This window comes from Polyodon spathula, chromosome 13, assembly GCF_017654505.1.
Source record: "Polyodon spathula isolate WHYD16114869_AA chromosome 13, ASM1765450v1, whole genome shotgun sequence".
NCBI lineage: Eukaryota > Metazoa > Chordata > Actinopteri > Acipenseriformes > Polyodontidae > Polyodon > Polyodon spathula.
Genome location: NC_054546.1, coordinates 18,705,891 through 18,728,362, shown reverse-complemented (window position 1 = coordinate 18,728,362; position 22,472 = coordinate 18,705,891). Strand labels below are relative to the sequence as shown.

At 35.8% G+C, this 22,472-nt stretch overlaps 1 protein-coding gene across 1 annotated transcript in view; it reads left to right on the top strand.

Moving 5' to 3' along the window:
• LOC121326231 (shootin-1-like) overlaps nt 1–22,472 on the top strand; it is a 75,975-nt gene that overhangs the window by 7,596 nt on the left and 45,907 nt on the right. The window contains 2 exon segments of the mRNA XM_041269457.1: nt 1,380–1,440; nt 7,307–7,401. Coding sequence (XP_041125391.1) covers nt 1,380–1,440; nt 7,307–7,401 — 156 coding nt within the window.

Sequence of the window (22,472 nt, the reverse complement as noted above, 5' to 3'; positions counted from 1 at the left end):
AACATGTGAAAGCAGACTGAATACGAAGAGGGAGAACTGCTAACTAGCAAGAAACTTTGAACAATGGCAGTTAATAATGCTGGTTACCATGATAATATGTATACAATAATTAATCATTAAGAACTGCATTATCGCCCAGCTCCAGATGTTATTTAGATCTGTAGCTCTTTGCATTGACCCCAGTGAATATAAAGCACTGAACAGTATATATTCCACACAAGGCTGCAGATTTACATAACGTGTGCATGTACACAAACAACCAGAAGCAGATATTGCATTTCGTTTACCAGCTGTGTGTTGAACACAACCTATTGAAACATATTTGCCTCTCATCAAACTAATCCGTTTGTACATTGCAAGGTCTGTGTGTCTTTTACTGATTACTCTGTCTCTAATCTCCGTTATGCAAATGACATTCAGCATATTGTTCGCTGTCTGCTGACTGGTTTCACCACAGATGTGCAAGAGCACACACCAACCCATTCACAGTTCATCAGCAGGAATTTGCATCATAACTGCTGTTATGATTACAACAATGATTTTTTTTTTTTTTTAAATGAATCTGCTAATTGGTATCTGAGTGGCCATTAGCAGGGATATGAATTTGCATCCTTATTCAATGAAAATCACCCAGATCAAGAATCAGTGGTTGTCTAGGCTAAAGCATTAAGACAACATTGAATTAAAATGCTCATTAGTCTTATTTTTTTTCAATTTCAGGATACTCACACCCTGCACCCTGTCATGGGTTTCGGAACTGTCACTCTTTAGGTACATTATTGAGATAAACAGGTGCCAGGTGTTTGAACAATCATATAAGAATGGAATTTTGCCTACAAGGGACGACAAAAAATAATGTTTACTGGGGAATTGGTTTAATCTTTAATGAAACTACCATATGGTATGTTTTGAAGTTATGAAATGCGAAACAAAATACTAGACTGAAGTTAAAAGTGGATGCTTAGAAGTGACTCTAAAATGAGGTAAATTGCACAAATGAACCTACATGGTAATAAAATTGTGGCATTTCAGTTAATTTCAGGAAAACCTATGGTAGATAAACAAGTTCCATGGTAAATGTCATTTTTTGCCTTTTTTTTTTTTTTTTTTGGCAATTTCCATCTTTCCCTTTCCATCTTTCTATCCCTTTCCTTTGGAAGTTCACTGGGTGTCCCAAATCTCCCCAAATCTCCAGATATATATATATATATATATATATATATATATATATATATATATATATATATATATTATATTAACAAATGAGGAAATACAAGAACAATAACAACTCATTATGCACATAGATAATAATGTCCTGGGTTGTTTTTAGACGTAGGATGATATATATATTTGAAATTTTGTATCTTGTGTCTTTTCAGTATGCAAAAATACAACATGAGAGAGACGAGGCTGTGAAAAAACTGAGAGAGTTCCAGAGACGTAAGTTTGTTTATTTTTCAGTGATTTTATCTTACCTGTTTAATATCCTATTACTGCATGTGTGTTATATCATTCTTGATTCTAGTTTCATTATTTGCCATGCTTACACCAGCTTGCTTTATTAGCATATATTACATCATGTCAAACCGAGGAATGTAATCGACACATGACCATTTTCATATTCAAGCTTATAAGGTACTTTAATGCATTGTGTGTAGGGTGTCCCTTATTGTTTAAGAGATGTAATATCATGCAGTTTGAGCAAGAGGATTGCAAAGCTGAGCTGGTCATGTCATATTAACTTACTATAAATCACACAAATGAAGGTTGTACTCTATTCAGAATGAAACGTACCAGGTATGTAGTGTGTTTTTTTTTTTTTTTTTTTTTAAACATTGCAATTAGGTGTGGAGCTCTGTGCACGGGATGACATGTACACAGAACTTTGGCAAATACTTAATTGCGATTGGTTGATTCCTGCTATGTAATTTATAATGTTATGTGTCGCTGTGTGTTTTCAGATTTCAAATTTCTTTTGGTCCTAGGACCTTGAATGCATTTAAATGGGATCATAGTGCAGTCTATCTCTCTGCCTAAAAAAACCCTGCTGTGTTTGATTAGAAATGAAAATACCAACATCTACTTTCAAGAGAATATTGCTGTACATCTCCAGGTTTGTCCAAACCCCTGAAATGCATTTTAAGAGTCCTTCAACTCTCCAGACATATTTCTGATTTTAAATACTCTTGGCTGCCTGCCTGTTGATGGGAATGTTGGCCACAAAAGCATTAAATATAGCTCTGCCAAAACCCTCTAATTATTAGTTGTTGGAAGAGAATAGTACCCTACACATATACAATAATATAAGCCTGATACATGAACCTGTATGTGGAAATAAATAATTTGTAATTATTTAACAACACAATGTGAACAAAAGTCACAAATAATACAAACCCTCTGACCTAGACATAACTTAGTGTAAAGTTATAAAAAAGAAACATCTTTGGAGTTACATACTAACTGAGCAAGCATACACTATTCGGCTGCATACGAAGAAGATGTGAACGATGAAAGTTAATAATAAAAACTCAAATTGAATTTACAAACTATGAATATTGAGTGATGAGCTGACAGGCTGTAAAGTATGATTGTTGTTTACTGAGCATACACGACAACAAACTTGAAACCATTTATACAGCTCTGTAACCTACATGAAACACGCAAGTACAATGGAAAGAGGTATTTACGAACAAAAAACATTTAAAAATACAGCCCATAATGTCTATATATACTTTACCATTATACAAGCCCTTCATTTGCTTACCTAATGTCATCTAGGTTTTAAAGACCACTTAACTAATTTTTATTAAACTATTCACTGCCATTTTTACTCTATACTGTGCTGTACATATTGTTGGTATATGTCACGTCTTTCGTCTCACTTCCTCTATAGCTGGTGGATGTCTCATGCTGTCATACTTGTTAACTGATTTGCAGCAGTTTTGTCACAAAGTAAAGCAAGATTATGTATGGATAATAGTCAGTGTGATATGTCTGTATAAACATGTTGGTGTGTTTATTTGATGTCTTACAGAACCCCCTGCAGTGCTTACAAGAAATGTATTGCTTTAACTTTTGCTATGTCCCATGTTGTCTGTATTACAACAATATATTTTCAACAACATTATCCAGTTTGACTGGGGAATTCATTCTACGCTGCTCGGCCTTTACTCGAGAGCCTTCTCCAGGGGAAATAATGTCTCTTATGAGCATCAGTGTATCCAATTCATGCTCCCTCCTTTAACAATGCGAGGGCTTCAATTAAAATGAGTGACATGGAGCATGATAAGAGAATTTTTTTTTATCTCTGGGCGGACGCTTCTGAGCTTTTAAAAAGATTTCCGTGCGATAAGGACAACATTGGAAACAGCAGTTGTAAAGGGGTTTGTTTCTTGTAAACGGTAACGCTTATTTTATTTATAACCGTTATGAGCAACTTCCCCTTTCCATGGAGATCAAAGATCACTGGCAACTTAACAAGACCTGAGCCCCAATCACGATATAGAGAGTCTCTGTTGAGCTCTTTCTAGGTATAATGGAGTAGTACTTCTAGTTGCCCAACCACAAAATAATACAGTTGGAACACAATCACTGAAAGCTGCAAAGAATTGGATCTTAGCTCAATTTTTCCAATACAGCTAATGGAACAGTTCCAGTAAATCTTATGAATTATCGTCAATTTTAGGTCTACATGAAAAAGGCACACAATGTGGAACATTCTATCTAAAAAGCAGCGTATCTGAATAGCACCACTGTTTAAATAATTACTGCTAGCTCATACATCCAACAGTGCATGTTTATTTTAATGATTGAAATGATGGTTGTATTTACATTCACCACTGTTTCAGATTAATGAATAGAGCCAAGTAAATTAAGCATATTTTATTTATTTATTTATTTATTTAAATGTTTTTCCTTGTGACGCAATTATTGAAGACTGTGCCTTTCATATTTGCTTGGGTTTAGGCTTTGTTTCAAAGTTTCTCTTTATTTTTTATCTCCTTTCATTGCCATTTACGTTCTCAAAATGCATAAAGCTTTTTCAGATAATGTGTTACTGTTGCCCAACAGAAATTTCTGTTTAAAAGCAGCACCTCCCCTCCACCATATTAAAAAATAAAACAATAACTACATTTTCACTTTACTTTATTGAAGAATTGATTTAAAATCTGTTTTGATACATTTAGCTGCATTTAAACACAGTCTTTGTCACAGGGAGAAACCTTGTAGTAGCACTAAAAAAAAGTAAAGAAGGATTCAGGATTTTTTTTTTTTTGGTTTGTTTGCCGTGACAATGCCTTGCTTTAGTTAAGGTACAACATAAGAAGGTAGTTATTTTAATTAAGTAGTACACAGGCTTTGTGTCGTTGGATAAACTTGGCCTCTACTCAGCTTCCATTTGTTCATCTGGCATAAACACATATTGTGTGAAATTCCACTTTAATAGGGCCTGTGTTTGTATGCCAAGCAGCTGCATTTTAGGACCTATTACGTGATTTCATAGCTCTTGGAAAATTGCTTCTATTCAGTGCAAATGACAGAAAAAAAGCTTCAACGCACAATCATGTCTTTTCAATTGGCGATGGCAAGGTTGATGACAACATGACCATTGTGTTATAATGATAAGACCACTAAGGCATCTGTACCTCTCATCAAGGCTTCAGCAAAACAGCAGATACAATTTAATTCACTGCGCTGTCAGTGGCTCTGATAGCATTACAGTGGCCGTCCCCACAGTTATAATCACTGTCCTCAGAGAAACCTGGTTCAAATGATCTCGAGCAGTTAAAGAAACTTGCAATTAAGACTGCCACTTCCAATGTCTCGGATTGTGGCATGCGCAATTGTACAATTTTCACTTCCAATCCTGTTTGTTTACCACGCCTACCAGTAATTACACTTAACATTTCATTAAGTGCAAGATGGCCCTGCCAACAAGATTGCTGGGCACCACAAAGACAGTAAATAATTTGGGGGTAGGAAGGAAAGGGGACAGGGGGGTGCTATTAAGACAGTCCATGCCCTCTGGAGCTTTTAGTCTCTGTTGGGATGCTGTGGCAACTTTTGATAATGCAAGGATCAGGCTCATCAAGTTATAATTAGATGCCTCTTGGGGGTGCCACTTGTAATAACCATGTTGATTCATGTTTTTGTTGTTGACTGTAACTGCTAATTAGTTAAGTGGTATTAAGTTGGTCCGTGCCTGCTGCAGCTTATGATTACAACTGCCGAGGATGTCGAGGTTAGGGTTATTTGGTGCTGCTTTATGAATTTATCATCATGTGCCAAAAGAGAGAACTGCTTTCTGATTTTTCAAAGCGCAAAAGGATATTGATTTGCAAACATCAATTATCAGTTGAAATATTGTTAATATTAATGTTACAGAACCCCTTGTTTACAACAAATATGTTACTTTACCTTTGCAGTATCCCGTGTTGTCTGTATCGAAACAAATCCCCCAACATATTCCTGATCATTTTGATATTTATCACATATCATAGATAAATAAACCAGACAATTACTTTTTTCAACTTTTACTTTGGAATGTTTGCCAGAAGTGTTTTTTTTTTTTTCTTTCAAAACATTGCTGTGCCCTGATTGAAATGAGTGGTATTGTGGGAACAGGGTAAACACAGCATTGTTGCAGGATGGACTGTGACAATTTGACTTTTTTTTTTTTTTTTCCTCCCAGGAAGAGCTCCAAAGTAAATGTTGAAATGTTTTGTTCAGTTGATTCATGACCCAATATTTCATGATTTGAAATATTTTTAAAAAGTCAACAATACATATAGAACGCTGTGATGCAGACAACATGGTACACTGTAAAAGCAACAAAATGCGTATATAGTAAACTTTGTAGGGTGTTCTCTAACACTTTAAACTTCAGGATGTGTTTAACATTTACAAGTCTCAAACATCCATACTGAGCAACCATTGTTATTCAAATTCAAGCTAATGACACAATAACCTTGAATTAACATTATCGCGGCTTATTCATTTCTGTAGCTGGTTCCTCTCTTGGCTCTTGGATTACGTTTCAGTTTTTTTTTTTTTTTTTGTCCAGCTAACTGCAGTCAGACGATGAGACATACAGCACAGGAAATAAATAACCGGAAGCAGACGTACAAATGTGACAACTACTCCCCCCAAATTTAAGGGGGGCTAGTTGTCATATTTATTTGAATGCCTTGGTTACTAGTCCTTCTAATTGTGTTTTCATTTAATTTGTTCTTTTAAATCTTTGAACCACATTGTTTAAAAAAAAAAAAAAAAAAAAAAAAAAAAAAAAAAAAAAAAAAGCTGTTAATGGTTACAAATAAAAACAAGCAGTTTCAAATTTAATTTAGGTGAGGTTTTCCTGAAAGGACTTTGTGACAATTAATAAAGGATAAAATACGTTTTTGTGCAAAACCACAAAATTCCAAAGAGGACCAGGTTATCATATATATATATATATATTATATATATATATCTATATATATATAATATATATATATATATATAAATTGAAAGTCAACATACTGCCATGCTATAGTGGTGACATTGTGTATTAAATATCAACATGTTCAAGTCCAGCTTCTGACAGGCAGCTTGTAAACTGAATTGATCTGCTGAATATCTCATCTTCAGTGCTTTGCATTCGAGAGAGAAGATATAAAAACCTCCATGGTATTCAAGAATGTTGTTCTTATTTAAAAGCTACTGTTTTCAAGCTTTGTATTGTATTTAATTCCATATGTGAAGTTTGACTGTAGCTATCAAACTAATAACGGATGGTTGCTTTCAAGACTTCTGTTAGAAATGGGATTCAAATATAATATTGGGGATTTGTCCCAGCAAGCCCTATATTAGAGTGCTGTTACTTTATTATGATATACTACAACACAACATTTGTGTATATGGAAAAGACTTGCTTTACATGGCACACGTATAATAAACACTGGAGCTGACCTGTGTCAGACATCTTTGACGACGCTTAAACATTTAGGATAAACCATTGAAATTCATGGCTGGTTTCACAGACCCCGACTAGCACTAATCTTTGACTACTTTGTGTTTATGTAGGTAAGCTAATTGGATTCTGTGAATCAGCTGTTTAACATTTAAACTTCATTTTAGACTACTGTGTTACCTTTATTATGTGAAACCAGCAAATATAGTATTTATTTTTGGTTGTCCAAAGATATGGATTGTAAGTATACTTCAGGTTGAACCATTACCACATGCTCAGACAAACAAATTACTGTATTGTTGAATGGAGACTTATGCATAAAATGATACAGATGTTTTGCATTCATTTGTTTAGTTTCACACATGGTGGTGGAAGAAGTTACTGTTATCCAGAACAACCTGGAGATTGAAAAGAGCTGCCGAGAAAGTGCTGAAGCTCTGGCATCAAAGGTGAGTTAGACGTTATTCATTGCAGCTGTGACGCGTTTATCCTAAACAGAAGGCACTTTCTTTCTCTTGAATACAAGCATGTTAGTTGTAATGGTGTATGACTTACAAACAAACACACACTTCTGTTGGCATAGTAAAAAGTCTTCATTTTCTTGTGTGACTGGCACTATTCAAAATCTCTGATGGACATAACTGCAATTAACAGAAGTTTTAGGTTGTATATATTAATCGACACTGATAAAATAAACCAGTGTCCTCTAAACCCCAGAGGAACACAAGAGACAACATATTAATTTTATGTAACTGTTCATGGTGCAGTGTACTGAGTTTCGTTGTAACACCTGGACCTCATCTGATTTCCATTTGTGCTGTTATTTGATTTGAGCATTCTCAGGATTCAACAACACATCAAAACTACAAAACAGTACTTTTGGCCAACATCAGAAGGAACAGGTCAATGAATTTTTAAGATGGTATAAAAAAAAATCAAAGTGACTGAACCACAGATTTTGGCCTTTTGCAAAAAAAACAGAAAATAAAAAGTTAAAGTCCTAAACATAACTTAATTTGGTCAAGTACAACAGGAAACATATTTTGAATGGTCCCTCTGAGTGTCCTGAGTTATCAAAATCCAATGTCAGATTGAAGGTAGAGGCTAGGCTGTGCTGTGAGAGCAATTCCATGAAATTGGGACTCATGTTTCACTAAGTCATTGATGTCAGAACAATTTATGGTGCATTGATCATCATTAAAAAGCCTTGGCTTTGCCAGTAGTCTGATATTGATAACTTCTCCATTTTTTACTGAGTGGCCAATAAGCTGTACCTGTAGAGTACTGGTAATCTTCTTTTAGCCTAGGTTAATAGTAGAAACTGCCCCAATCTGTATAGTTTGATTGTTTTATATAGATATAGTTAAACCGCTTAATCTGCTTCTTATCACCAAATTTAACCCTTTAGCGGTCCATTTATTCAGGCGCATCAGGTTCAATTTATTTTCACACTTGTTATTTATTTAACACACGCTGTTTAAAATAATTGTTTTCAGAGTAAAACAGGCACTGCATAGCAAGATTACACTCAGTACTGCATCTCCAGCCAAGCCCCACCCCTTGTTCGCTGTATTTTTCACACACCTCTTCATAATAATAATAATAAATAAATAAATATCTTTATATAGCACCTTTCATAGTGGACCACCATAACAAAACGCTTTACAAGATACGAAACTAGGGTGTGTGAACTATGTATCAGCTGCAGAGTCACTTACAATAACTTCTCACCCGAAAGACGGAGCACAAGGAGGTTATATGACTTGCTCAGGGTCACACAGTGAGTCAGTGGCTGAGTTGGGATTTGAACCAGGGACCTCCTGGTTATAAGCCTGTTTCTTTAACCTTTGGACCACATAGCCTCCTGAATAGTTTGCATACTGATAAATCCTTTCCTGATCGCTTGTTTTATCACCAAACTCCTCAATAATGCGATCCAAGTCATTATTTTATTACTGTAACATCTCAAAAAGCTCTGCAAATGTCTGATATTCTTTGAGCGCTGGATGCTGAAGCAGCTGTCTTCTTTATTTGTGTCCGTGTTATCTCTGTGGTGCAGGGGCTATGTGTATTGCTCAGATCTGCCCCTTTTGTTTATTTTTTCAGCTCCTGTAGGTCTCACTCGGCCATTGAAAGGTTTTCTCGTTTTTTTCAGAGAAAAAACGACTAGAGACCTGTGCTTGATGTCTTTTTGATGATGTCGGAAAAGAGAACATTTTATCCAATTGGAGTGCACGCTTTGCCTGCAGTATCATAAAGAAACCCAATTCATGACATCAGCCATACCATGTTGAGTTTTTACAGTTCTTTGTTTCCAAGGGTGTTCTCTGGTCCTACTCTTGCCTATGGGTTAACTTTTGAAAGACTTCAAGTCTCTTTTGATACTACATGTTCTTGGATACTGTAAATATATTTAGTTTCCTAAAACTATCTTCTAGCTCATTCCCTTAAACTCTTGGATTAAACTGGAGTTGCTTTTAACCCTTTGCCGCCTATCAGAATTCCCATATTTGGACATGCACACGAACAGGTTGTGTTTTATTGCTTGTTGTTTGGAACTTAAAGCCCAATATATTAATAGAAAGGACTGAAGTAGCTGTTTCCAATGATATAATTTGTTAACTAGTGGCATATAAAAAAAAAAAAAATGTAAGCCACATCCCCCATAAAAAAAATGAAAAATTGCTAATATCGACCACTTTCCAAGTTAGATGGAAAAAAAAAATCTTTGTTACAGTTGCAAAATTTTGAGGATTTCAAATAAAAACACAGTTTTCAAATATTTTTTACTGTTGTCAAGCTACAAGGGTTTGTCCGAACCATAGTCTGTATGTAAAAATGCCCCAAACAGCGCCATCTTATGGAAGGTGGCCGAACTAAGCAAAATATCATAAGTGCTTTGCGAAGTCTGATGCAAAACCTTTTACACTGAAAATATACAAATACATACAGGTGAAAATGCAGTTGTTTTTTTTTTTATTATTATTATTAAAAGTATTTTATTACATTTACTAAAATATACGAAAAGCACATTCTTTTTTATTTTCAGCGTACACTGTAAAATAAATAAGCATGCAGCAAATATTGATCATATTACTATATTATTATATGCAAACGCTATAGAAAAAAGCTCAATATAACCACAAATAGTAAAAACAAGTATGAAAACAAGCTATTTTATGTAAAGCAGAATAATAACGTAGCCTACGTGTTGCGACCACTGCAAGTAAAAAATAAAGTATATATTGGTTGCACCAGAGCTTATTTATCAATTATTTTCTGTTTTATATTTGTAATTAATTTAGAACAATTTGTAGATTTTATTTTTCACTTTGACATTATAGACTTTTTTGTGTTGATTAGTGGCAAAAACTCCTAATTTAAATCCATTTTGATTCCATGTTGTAACACAATAAAATTTGGAAAAGTCCAAGGGGGGGGGGGGGGGGGGGGGGGGGGGGTGGGGAATACTTTTGAGAGCCACTGTGTGTGTGTGTGTATATATGTGTGTATATATATATATATATATTTACACACACACACACACTACCGGTCAGAAGTTTTAGAGCACCCCCATTTTTCCAGTTTGTATTGAAATTTAAGCAGTTCAAGTCCAGTGAATAACCTGAAATTGTACGAAGGTAAGCAGTAAACTGCCAGAGGTTAAAAAAAAAGTTTAGGTTACCAAAAACTGAAAAATAATGTACATTTCAGAGTTATACAAAAAGGCCTTTTTCAGGGAACAAGTAATGGGTTAATAACTTACAGCTATTCTGCAGCAATGGAAGTAAATTAAGCCTTGAAAGTTGATGCTAACAATTCCTACAGATGTCCCAACTTTTGTTGATTACTTACAAACCCTCTGTCTGTATAAAAGCAGTGTTGGAACAGACTGTGTTACTACATCCTCTTAAGCATTACTTGGACAGTATTGTACTGCAGGAAGTAGTATATTGCTATCATAATGGCGAGGAAAAGACAATTAACAAAGGAAGACAGACAGACCATTATAACCCTTAAAAGTGTAGGTCTTTCCTTTAGAGAACTTGCAAAGAAAGCCAAGGTGTCAGTGAGTACAGTTTCCTACATCATCAAAAGGCACTTGAAAACTGGAGGAAACTCTGAAAAGAGGAGGTCTGGCAGTCCCAAAGCCACAACAGAATCAGAAGACTAGTTTCTGAAAGTCAACAGCTTGAGTGATAGGCAGCTCACAGGACAACAGCTTCAAGCACAGCTTAACACTGGTCGAAGTAAGCAAGTCTCAGTTTTAACTGTGAAGAGAAGACTTCGAGCTGCAGGTTTGACAGGTGGAGTGGCAGTAAGAAAGCCATTGCTAAGGTGGCAACATAAGAAAAAGAGGCTTGCCTGGGCCATGAAGCACTGCAAGTGGACTACTGAAGACTGGAAGAAGGTCTTATGGACTATGGAATCAAAATTTGAAATCTTTGGTTCATCACGCAGGGTTTTTATATGCCGTCGAGTAGGCGAAAGGATGGTTCTGTCAAACATGGAGGAGGAAGCGTGATGTTCTGGAGTTCTTTTGCTGGATCCAGAGTCGGCGACTTGCATAAAGCGAGTGGCACACTGAACCAAAATGACTACCACAGCATTTTGCAGCGCCATGCAATACCCTCTGGTATACGCCTAGTTGGTCAGGGGTTCATCCTACAGCAAGATAATGACCCAAAACATAACTCCAGGCTATGTCAGAACTACCTTAGAAGAACAAGGTGGTAGGCTTCAAATCATGGAATGGCCAGCACAGTCTCCAGACTTAAACCCCATCAAGCTGGTTTGGGATGAACTGGGCAGAAGGGTGAAAGCAAAGCAACCTACAAGTGCAACTCATTTGTGGGAACTTCTGCAACAGTGTTGGGAAGAACTTTCCGAACAATATTTGATTTCCATTGTAGAAAGAATGCCACTGTTATATCTGCAAAAGGTGGCTACTTTGAGTAAAAAATTTTGATTAAATTTTGTTAAATAAAACGATTCCATGATTTCTTTTTATCTCCAATTGTTTATTTGTTCTATGCTTTAATTTCAGAGTACATTGAGACAATAAACTGCGTAAATTTTAATAAAAACTGGAAAAATGGAGGTGTTGTAAAACTTTTGACCGTGTGTGTGTGTGTGTGTGTGTATATATATATATATATATATATATATATATATATATATATATATATATATATATATATATATATATATATATATATATATATATATATATAAAATGTAAATAATCCTTGCACTCAGAGTTCGTTGCCCCTTTAAAAGCAGACCCAAGACACTGAAAATTGAGTTTTGTGGTGCAGACGCGCACTTTTTAATAAACACCAAATCAAAAATTAAACAAACAGAAATAAACACCTAGCTCTCCTTTAGAGCTCTGACTAAACACCACTGGAACCTAACTAGCACTCAGGACGGCTAAGCCGTTTACCTGACAAACACCAAAACAAACTCACACGGGCTTCACTCAGCACTCTCTTCAATACGACTGGACACACACGCAGTCGGGCTCTTCACTCGGCAGTCTCAAGCAAACTGGCTGCCTCTCTTAAATACCCTGCACCTGGCTCCAATTTACAATTAGCATGAGGCGCAGGGGATTAACTAAACAATAAAACACAATTAAAACAATTTAAACCCTTAGTCCAATCGCCCAACAGTACATTCTCACAAGGTTTTAGCAGGGAGGAATTTTAACCCCCTCCCTGCTATCTTACTATATATATATATATATATATATATATATATATATATATATATATATATATATAAACATAAAAAATAAAAACACAAAAAAATATATTACATATTGAATTGAAACACGTATTGGAGTTCATGAGATACTTACCTTCAAAATGTTTACTCAGTAACAAGCATCAGAAACATGGCTTATTATTGCTGTGAGACATCACATAACACAGTGCGCGTCATCGGTCAAAAATGCACGAAATTAGAATGGTCCGGCGGCAAAGGGTTAACTGGACTTTCTCGAAGGCCACAATGTCCTATACTACTCATTACTATCCTGTAACACTTTACATTAATCAACATTACATTTCATTTGCCGTGCCTTAGCCTGGCTCATATTCAGATCAAAATCCTTCTGTATTTCTTGGGTCTGTCACAGGAATACAAGGTATAGAGAAAAAATGTTCCACCCAGTCATTCTGCATTTGAGGTAAATTAATCATATTTAGGGTACCACTGAGCTGGTGAGATTGATTGCTCATTAAAATTCTTAGCATGTTTTTAAAGAGGAGGCAGTTATCTATTCAGGGATACCAAGATATTTAGTGAGTAAGTATCTTGAGTGAAGTTAACCACCAACAAACATCCCATCCCCAGTTGTACTGCTAAAGAAGAACATTTCAGGGTACCATTCTGCTTGTGAGATGTCTTGCTCATTGAAATATTTAGCACATTTTTAAAGAGAAGATGATTATCTATTCAGGGATACCACAATATTTAGTAAGTAAAGGGTCTGAATGAGGAAAAATGGGCAATACAATCCCCACCCCTAGTCTTGCTGTAAATCATTTGTTTTCAATCTTAGTTCCAGTACTGTATACTACATTATCTTTGGCAATATGTGTATGACTTGCCAATAAGCAGGTTTGCTGTTTGCAGTTTTCTGTTGATTTTAGATGGTATGTTATTTGTTATCTAGATCTCCACCAGCTTGTCTCACTGTAAACTTTGTAGTCTCAGTGTTAGCTAACTACGCCTTGTTTGAACTCAGATGTATATGAATAAATTCATCAGTGCGCTGTGATTGATTTGCAGCCTGTGGATGATCAGAAAGCTTTGTTTATGCCAAGTTCTGCTCTGTTCCAAATTCTTTAAAGGAGCATTTTCTGCACACCATTCTGTGTCCATAGTCCTTGCAATCATCCTAATCATTCTCTATTCCTGACTGCTGCTGGACACAAGCCTTCATCGTTGTCTTGCCAAGTCTTTCTGTCAGTCTGTCATTCATTGTAGTCCAGCAGTTTTGCATTATCTCATAACTTCTTTTATGTTAGGTTCTGGTATTTTTTTCATTTATTTCTGTCTGTCTGTTTTTTTTGTTTTTTTTTTGTGGTTTTTTTACAGTTTAAATCTCATTAATACAAATCTTCTTATACTGGATCCCTGTACTGTTATCAGAGTCTTGCCCTCCCCAACTCTGCAAACACTTTGCACTTTTTCTCTAACCACCCCCCCCCCACCAAAAAAACCCAAAAAACATTAAAATAGATAACATTTTTAAATCTTTTAAAAAAAGAGCACCCCACTGAAACATGCTTGGTCCTTAAAGGGTTAACCACATTATATATTCTAAGATAATGTATGTAATCTGTATTTTTCCTCTTTTTCTGTTTTCTTTTATTAAGGGTGTGTTTGTAAATTAATATTACAGCTCCCTTTGATGCAATACCAAGCATCGCCTTCAAAGCTGCCATTACCTGAAACAGCTTTCTTAAGTGAAACAAATACTGTTCGGTTGGAATGACTAGATTTAAAACAAACAAACAAAAAACCCATTAAAACCGCAGTTTTAGTACTTTTAATTTTCAGCAATATAAAACATGTGCTACAGTGTTCCCAGGGATATGGAAATATCCATATTTCCATATGATAAGTTTTTGGAGAGGTTAGCTGCATGTAGTAACAGAAGTTAAGGTCAAACAAAGAGGCTATATTTGTTGCCTGAGCTGTGAACTGCACTGCAGTGGGAATGATCGATTTCAGTTCCATGTTGTCATATGGGTTTATTCAGCCAGGTTTAATATCTCGCCAAACTAAAATATTCTCTTAACACTACTTCTGGAAATGTGTACAGTCTGGTCTTATGCAGTCATATTTAACCAAATTGCTATAAATTCTATCGACTGTGTGCCAGCAATCCTGTTTAATTTACACATCACAGACCACTAGAAGTGGTAAGTAACATCCTGTACACTCTCCAATCATTTTTTAATTTTTCAAATTGCTTCCCACCTATTTCGTCTTTTTTATTCCGATGTTTGGTGTTTACGTTTACTGGATCTGAGGATGACCCAAGCCCCAGTGTATTATTTGTCAGGAGTTTTTGTCAAACAAAACTCGTAATATTACAAAATTGTGACACCATTTATCTACAAAGCATTCAGAATGTGAAAAGAAACGTAAACAAAACAAACAGGAACTTTACCATCAGCAACTTTCAGTGCGTGAAATGACAACATTCCTTGATGGATTGGTAGTGAAGGTTCAAGCCCAGGAATCTCATTGTTGGGTATGTTGCATAAATACTTTACTTTCTACATGTACTTATACACCTACAAATCTGAGATGCACAATAATATGGTCATTGTTGCCCCACTGATGTTCACCATTTAAAGGTCCGTGGTTTCTGCCTTGTGTTTTATCTCTCCATTCCACTGAATTCACTGTTCCTTAGCCTATTTAAAGCAGATTTTGTTACTGACCATACAGAGTCCCTTTTACTTATGCTTATTTGGGTTGGATGTACAGTAATGTGTACTGCAAAATAATGCATTTAACCATTGACAGAAATATGGGTTCTGGTTGTAAATCTCCCTCCTGACCTGTGATGGTGCTAAGTAGCAAAAGGGGAAGTCTTTGGACTGGCTGGCCTGACATTTCATTTCTTGGGTCGGGAAGCCGGTCAGCCTAGAAGAAGGTGAGGCTCCGTTGCAGGAACGTATTGATCCGGAAGGTAAACGAGGTAGCAGGTGCAGGCAATAGAGATGGCTGCAGTCGTTTACCAAGGGGTCATGCGTGATAGCATAAAGGGGCCGGAGAATCGTAAATCTTTTCCTTTGCTTGGTATTGTGTTAGAAACTGGAAGGACCGTGTGAGACGCAGAGAAAAGCCTACTTGAAATATTTTTGAGTGTGTGTTTGTTAGTAATTGACTTGTTTGTTGATCACCAAACAGCTTACATGTATCTGTAGCTGTCACTTTGGGCCAGCACAAGCCGGAACAGCACTTCACCAAAGTCACAAAATATACCTATTATCTCCCACCACGAGCACTAATACACACACCCCGGACTGCTGACTGTGTCTAGTATTGTGGGGCAGATAGTGTTATTATTTGGGCTGTAAACCCGTTGTTATTAGCTCTGCGCATTACACATTGTTGTGTATTGCCATGGCTTATTCTTTTGGTCACCAGACCCGGATTAAATGAGAAAATAAAGCTTTCCAAACCGGATTACAATTATCTGATTATTCTTGCACTGCATCACTTCTGCACCTGTTCACAATCAGCAGCCACTTTGCTAGACCATTTATTGGCAATTTTACTGATGGTGTTTTTCACTTTTTCTCAAGCGTGAAACTCCCTGATAGTTTTCTGTTCAGATACCTTAACCATATGAAAGGAAATTGTGTCATTTCATGTGACATTTAATATAGAGATCTTGCTTTTAAGCCTTAAAGCATAACAATTACAAAGGAAACATTCCAAGTAATTCAACTAAGGCGAAATCGGAGTTTTAAAACCATTGCATACTCGCACATATGCTCCAGTTAAAAATAAATAAACTGAATCTAATCTGCTTAAAATTACATAAAGAAATGTATCTTGAAAGGCACAGAGCTTAGCATAATAATGCTTGTTACAAAATAAGTACATTTTTCATTATTTTCAGATAAAAAAAGGATTGTTCACTAATGTTTAAGAAAATAATCATGAACTAATAACTAATAACTTCATTTGATTTTTTAAATAGTGTAGCTTATAAAAAGTGGAGAATTTAAGTTCCTTATACAATTTTATACTTCTATTTAAAATAATTAAAAAGCTCAGATTTGGCAAATTTATTAGTTCAATTAAGGGTTCAATTAAGTAATTAAGCTTAGTTGGAACAAAAACCAGCAGGGCAGTGGTCCCCCAGCCTAGGATTGAGAACCACTGGTCAATCATCAATGTAGTTAAAATGCACAAACGTACAGTAATACTAAGAGGTCAATTGTATTTTGAATAACCTTACTAATGTAAAAGACTGGTATTGTAGATGCTGTTTCATAAACACATGCAAAATACACCAGCAGCACAAATGAACACGTTTCTTTTTTTTTTTTTTTTTTTTTTTACTGTGTAATAATTGACCTGTTCACCCACTGTGACAAAATCCACATACCGCGTCTTTAAAAATTAAATGAAAACAATGCAGTTCCGTCCTCAACCTCCTTTTGTCTGGCAGTGTTGATTGTCCGTATTCCCCTGTTCCCCAAATCATGCTGCTGTTGTCTGGTCTGCCCATTTTTGTTTTTTGTATGAATTTATTCTTTAAAAAAGCAAAAGGTTTTTTTTTTTTTTTTAACCCAACTAACTAAAACATTTATCCAGCATGCAAATCCTGATGTATTAAATTAACCAAACATGTCTAGAGCTGATTAACTCAATTCGATAATTCTGGAAAACAAAGATGACCATACAGCTTCATTGATCATCTGTAAAAATAAATAAATAAATAAATAAATAAAAAATTCAAATTATTAAAGCTTCAGAGGGTTGTTTGTGTGTTCATTTCTTGTACAGTGTGTTATTACGTTGAAATTAGCAAAACAATGTTTTGTTTTTTTAAGTTTGTAAGCTTGTATGTGAGTTTGGATTCGCAAGTGGTGGTTTGGATTTGTTTTAACTAACAATTTTAGCAAAATATGGCGCTTTTGCCATTGGCTACGGTTATTAAAAACGAAACTGGCTGTATAATTTATTTTATCATAAAGATTATGACTCGAGTCGAGTGGAGACCTTTGGCCTTCGAAAATTGCAACTCGAGTCTGACTCAATTCGAGTCATTACAACTCTCGTCTCAAACAACAAAAGAAACGTACCTTGCGGAAGTGAAAGTAGCTGTTTGTTATGTCACTGACTTCTGAACAGCCGTTCTGCATTTTGTCTCATTCAACGTGGGTCAAAGCATGTTGACCCACATCCTGAGGTGGGTCACTGGAACCCAGGTCAACCCGGGCACAACCCAGGTACGTTGTTTCGCACTATGTAGGATTGTGACCTGGGTAACTATAACCTGGGTCAGGACCCGGGTAGGAAGGCCAGTGTGAAAGTGCACTGGGGAAATCCAGACACCAAGGTGGTCCCTACATTGAAAAAGGTTGGGAACCACTGCATTGGATGAAGTCAAAGAAAGGGCTAGCGACAGTACCACTTTTATCATAAGTGCACTTACGCTGCGTATTGTAAGCATATATTATTATTTATTTTTTTGTGTTGTGAGCTGGTTTGCTGTGTTTTTAATGCGTTTTTCCCTGCGTGAAATACCATTTAAATACAGGACAGTACACAACTGTAATGGATGTTGTTTTCTAGTACTGTAACTTAAATTGCATTGTATGTTTTATGCATGTTATTGTACATTTTCATTTTTTAAAAATTACATTTTTATACAAAATGTATTGTTTTAGTAATCATTTCTGGTATAATGGTGTTAATTTCTAGTTCTAGTTATAGGTTCAGCATCGTAATTTAGTGGGTGATTCATAAAGCCTATGAAGGGATGGGTTGGATAATGGGGTGCTAACTGGACCATATTCCAGTAATAAAGCCTAGAGAGTAAAATAAACCTAGTATCCCATCAAATAACTTATTTAAGAAAGGAGAGGAACACTCTTCTGTACACTGCAGTATGTGTTATTTATTTCAGACCTCATTTGTGCATTGGTTTCCGAAGTATGGTATCTTTTTGATTTATTTTTTGCAACCAAATACATTTCAAGCAGTATTGAATATTAAAATATTAACACACTAGCACACATTAACAGTAACAAGGTAATATCTTCTCCATGCCTTGTTTCACATCCCTTCTAGGAATGCTGTCCCTTTTCTTGCAATGGGATCAGGATGTTTTGTGTAAGCCTGGTTGGGGTTTATTGTCCCTGCCTCCCGAGTGGCAGCGATATAGTGAAGTTGTGTGTAATGTATGCCAGCACTGATTCTGTAGTTCTTATAAAACCGTTATTATTGAGAGATTCAGATTTAAGGAACCTATACCTCTGTCAGTCTGCCACTTTCATTTTTATCTGTGCTTGCGTTGGGTTCAGGTGTTGGCGATATTGTTTTCTTGATGCTAGTAGCTCTACTTTTGTATTTGTAGTAGTGGCAGGAGGTGTATGTTGCTGATATACTTGTTTGAAACACAAACACATGAAAAAATAATGCCTGAAAAATACTTTATTGTCTGTGTAAAACGATTGCGCCGCCTTCATTATTTGGGTTATATTTTTCAGTGCAGAAGGAAAAAACTAAGTTACTGGACTGTGTTTCCTTTCTAAACTATCCTCAGTCCCAACAGAAGTGGAGAACATTGAATTAACAACCCTACTGCCACCTTGGGTTTTGCTTGTTGTATTGTCTCGACATTCTGAACATTGCTTTAGTAGCTCATTTTACCTGCAGTTCACGTCTGTTTTACTGAGATTTGTGCCATTCAACAGTGAGTTAATGACCCATGGTGAACGTGAAAAATAAATATAAAAATAGTCATATTTATTTGTATGCGTGTGTGTGTGTGCGCGAATGCACTGACTATTTATAAATACATTTATTTATTATAGATTTTGCCAATAAAAATACTTCGTGTCAGTAGTAGCACACCTCATATTTAATTATAAAAGATGTAATGTAAGTTGCATGTATAAAACTCAATATCTGAGCAGAACTCAGGGAGTAGTTTATTTCCATGGCTCTGGAGATTTGGATAGAAGGGGTTCTACTATATTTATGCCTTTTCAATGTACTTGATTTATTCTCCTATCCACTGACTAGTCTCTCTCTGCTTGTTATGCCCAGCGGGTATCGGTCTTTGCTGTTTTCCATCCTTTTCTCTTTGTTGGTGTCCACAGGTCATCGACCCAGTGAGGAGGCAGCAGTTAATGGTATTTGGTATTTGTTATCTTCTTGCACAGAGGCAGCTTGCTTCTCATTTGTTTTTTATATGGTAGAAGTACCCCCAGAACAAGGCAATCCATTCTTACCTCTGCCTATTGAAAAATCTCTTCTGGCAAACTTGTTCACATATTCGTGGAGCAGTTTTCTCACACAGTTCATGCAGTACTCCAATCAAATCTCAGCTTTTACACTCCTAGTGAATATGCCTGTGCACAGTATTATATGGCACCATTCTATGAGCATGCTGGTAAATTTAAAAACAATGCAAAATGACTGTGCACCTCATCCAGACCCCATGCTTACTAAATATCTTGGACTTTCAAGGGAAGCCTTCGCACAAAATATAAATAAAAAAAACTTGTATTATTTATTTGAAGGATCTTTGTCTTTTAGTGGTACCAATCTAGTATTCATATGGAGCATGGGGTCTGAGTGGGTTCAATTGGGCAGTAAATGCCTCACCTGCTCTCCTCCAAGTCATTCTGTATTCCTAGAAAATGGATAACAATTTTTTGGTTTTATTACTACACTTGCACAAAGGCTCGATTATCACGGTCTTTCAACATATTTACAGGTAGTAAGTGCAAACAGCAAAGGTCCCACACACAGCGTCACAAGAATCAACACAGACTTTGCACTTTCCATTTTCCCCTTACAATTTATCTTACCTGTTCTGCCATTCTTTATTTGCAGTATCGGTATGGTTGACATCACCTGCTTAACAAATAAAACAGACCTGAAGCACCTCTTGGAATTCAATTCAAATGCAAAACAGTGCTATCGTACCTACCTCAGCCACTTTAATGGTATCGCTTCATCAGTCTTTTTGCTGTTTTCAATGGAAATGACAGTGGACTAAACAATGGCTGGATAGAATACAAAAATAACTTTTTTTTTATTAACTTGAATATTAACAATGAAACTGTGTATAATAGAGTTATAGGATGGCAAGTGTATGTGTGCGTTATTCACTTGTTTAAACAAATGGTTTGTTCAATTCTACCTGTACCACTATTGCCTCATACACAGATGTTCACCGACCTATATTACAATACTGGTAGCAGCTGTAGCAACCAGATCCCAATATTACAACTATATGATAAGTGTATTAAACATTTACAACTGCTCCTGTTTTTTTTAATGAAACATAATTTAGGTGAGAATCAGAAAACATAAAATAAAGATAAGGTGTTTTTTTTTTTTTTCGTATTGGTACAGATTACAATCAGTACTCCAACTGAATTGCTAATGTGAACTGGGTCAGATCCCAACCGGTTCGGATGAAGGAGGATCTGGTCCGTATGTGGGAGGTGAGATGTTCATGAACAAAGCATTGGGCTTGGTACTGTGTTTCACAAAGAAACCCTGTCAAATCAACAGCAGTGCTTCCATCAGCTTCATGGCACATTTTCACAGTTTGACACATGTCTTGGTGACTGTATGATTGTGATGAAACTTTAGACTCTCTTTCTAATGGTGGTGTTAGTCTGTCCGTAATGTACATATTGGGAATGGAGGTCAGGGTAGCCTCCTTTTCATGATAATAAAAAAGCGTGATATAAGACCTTCTGTATAAAGAAAATAAAAATTGACGTGTATTTATCTGATTGTATCTGGCATACAATTAATTTGAACCACAACATTATAGATACTAAATTATGACTGGCAGATTGGATATGCAGTGGCCTTTTCACCGAAATATCTTTTACAAAGCCATAGTCATTAATATGTTACATCAGCTAGTTTGACTGCAGTTGCCTTTCCTAGACATGTTTTCGGGACTTCTGTGTTGAAAGAGCCTGTGTACTGTAAAGCAAAACGTGCTTATAGAAGCATGTTATGGAGTCCAGAGGTATACATGAAGGCACTATCAAGTCTTTCCATCTTGCTGTATACCATTTCATTCTGTTGCTATCAACATGCCAAAAAAAAGATCCAATTACCTAACTTTAAAGGTATTACAAATTATAGATGGTATTTTTTAGTTATTGGTGTTTAAATCAACATACCACTTAGTAGCTTATTCAAAAAGGCAGGTAGGCAAATTATTATTAATTTAGTTCAGTGGATTCACAATAGTAATTTGTCTGCCAATATAACAAAAAAGTGAAATTGTAATCAAGTTTTTAAACTCACATTTTTTAATCAAAAAACAGTAATAAGAATGCCCCCCTTTCTGCCACGAGACAAATCAAACGGCAACCAGAACATGACATTTGTGTTGATGTTTCATAAAAGAAGATGAAGCCTTGACTTGTTAATGGTGACCTCTGATGCGTGCTGGTGATGGCTTGTAGGCTGCTGATTTCACTGAGTATGTAATTTCCTATATTTTGTCTCATCAATAGTGCATTATTATTGGAGTGTTTTTTTTTTTTTTATCTCTGTATTATGTATTGTTGATTGCATATGAAATGCTTCCTTGGAAGCCTCATCAGAAAATAGATTGCTGCAATTTGGAAGACCAGATTTCAGTAATAATATATGGGATTTATGTTATTATTATCTGGATATGTTTTGTATCTGAGGCTTCCAACGAAGCAGAAAATGCATCGCCAAGTGTTTCATTAACATTCATTCATTTACTTTGTGTAGGAATTTT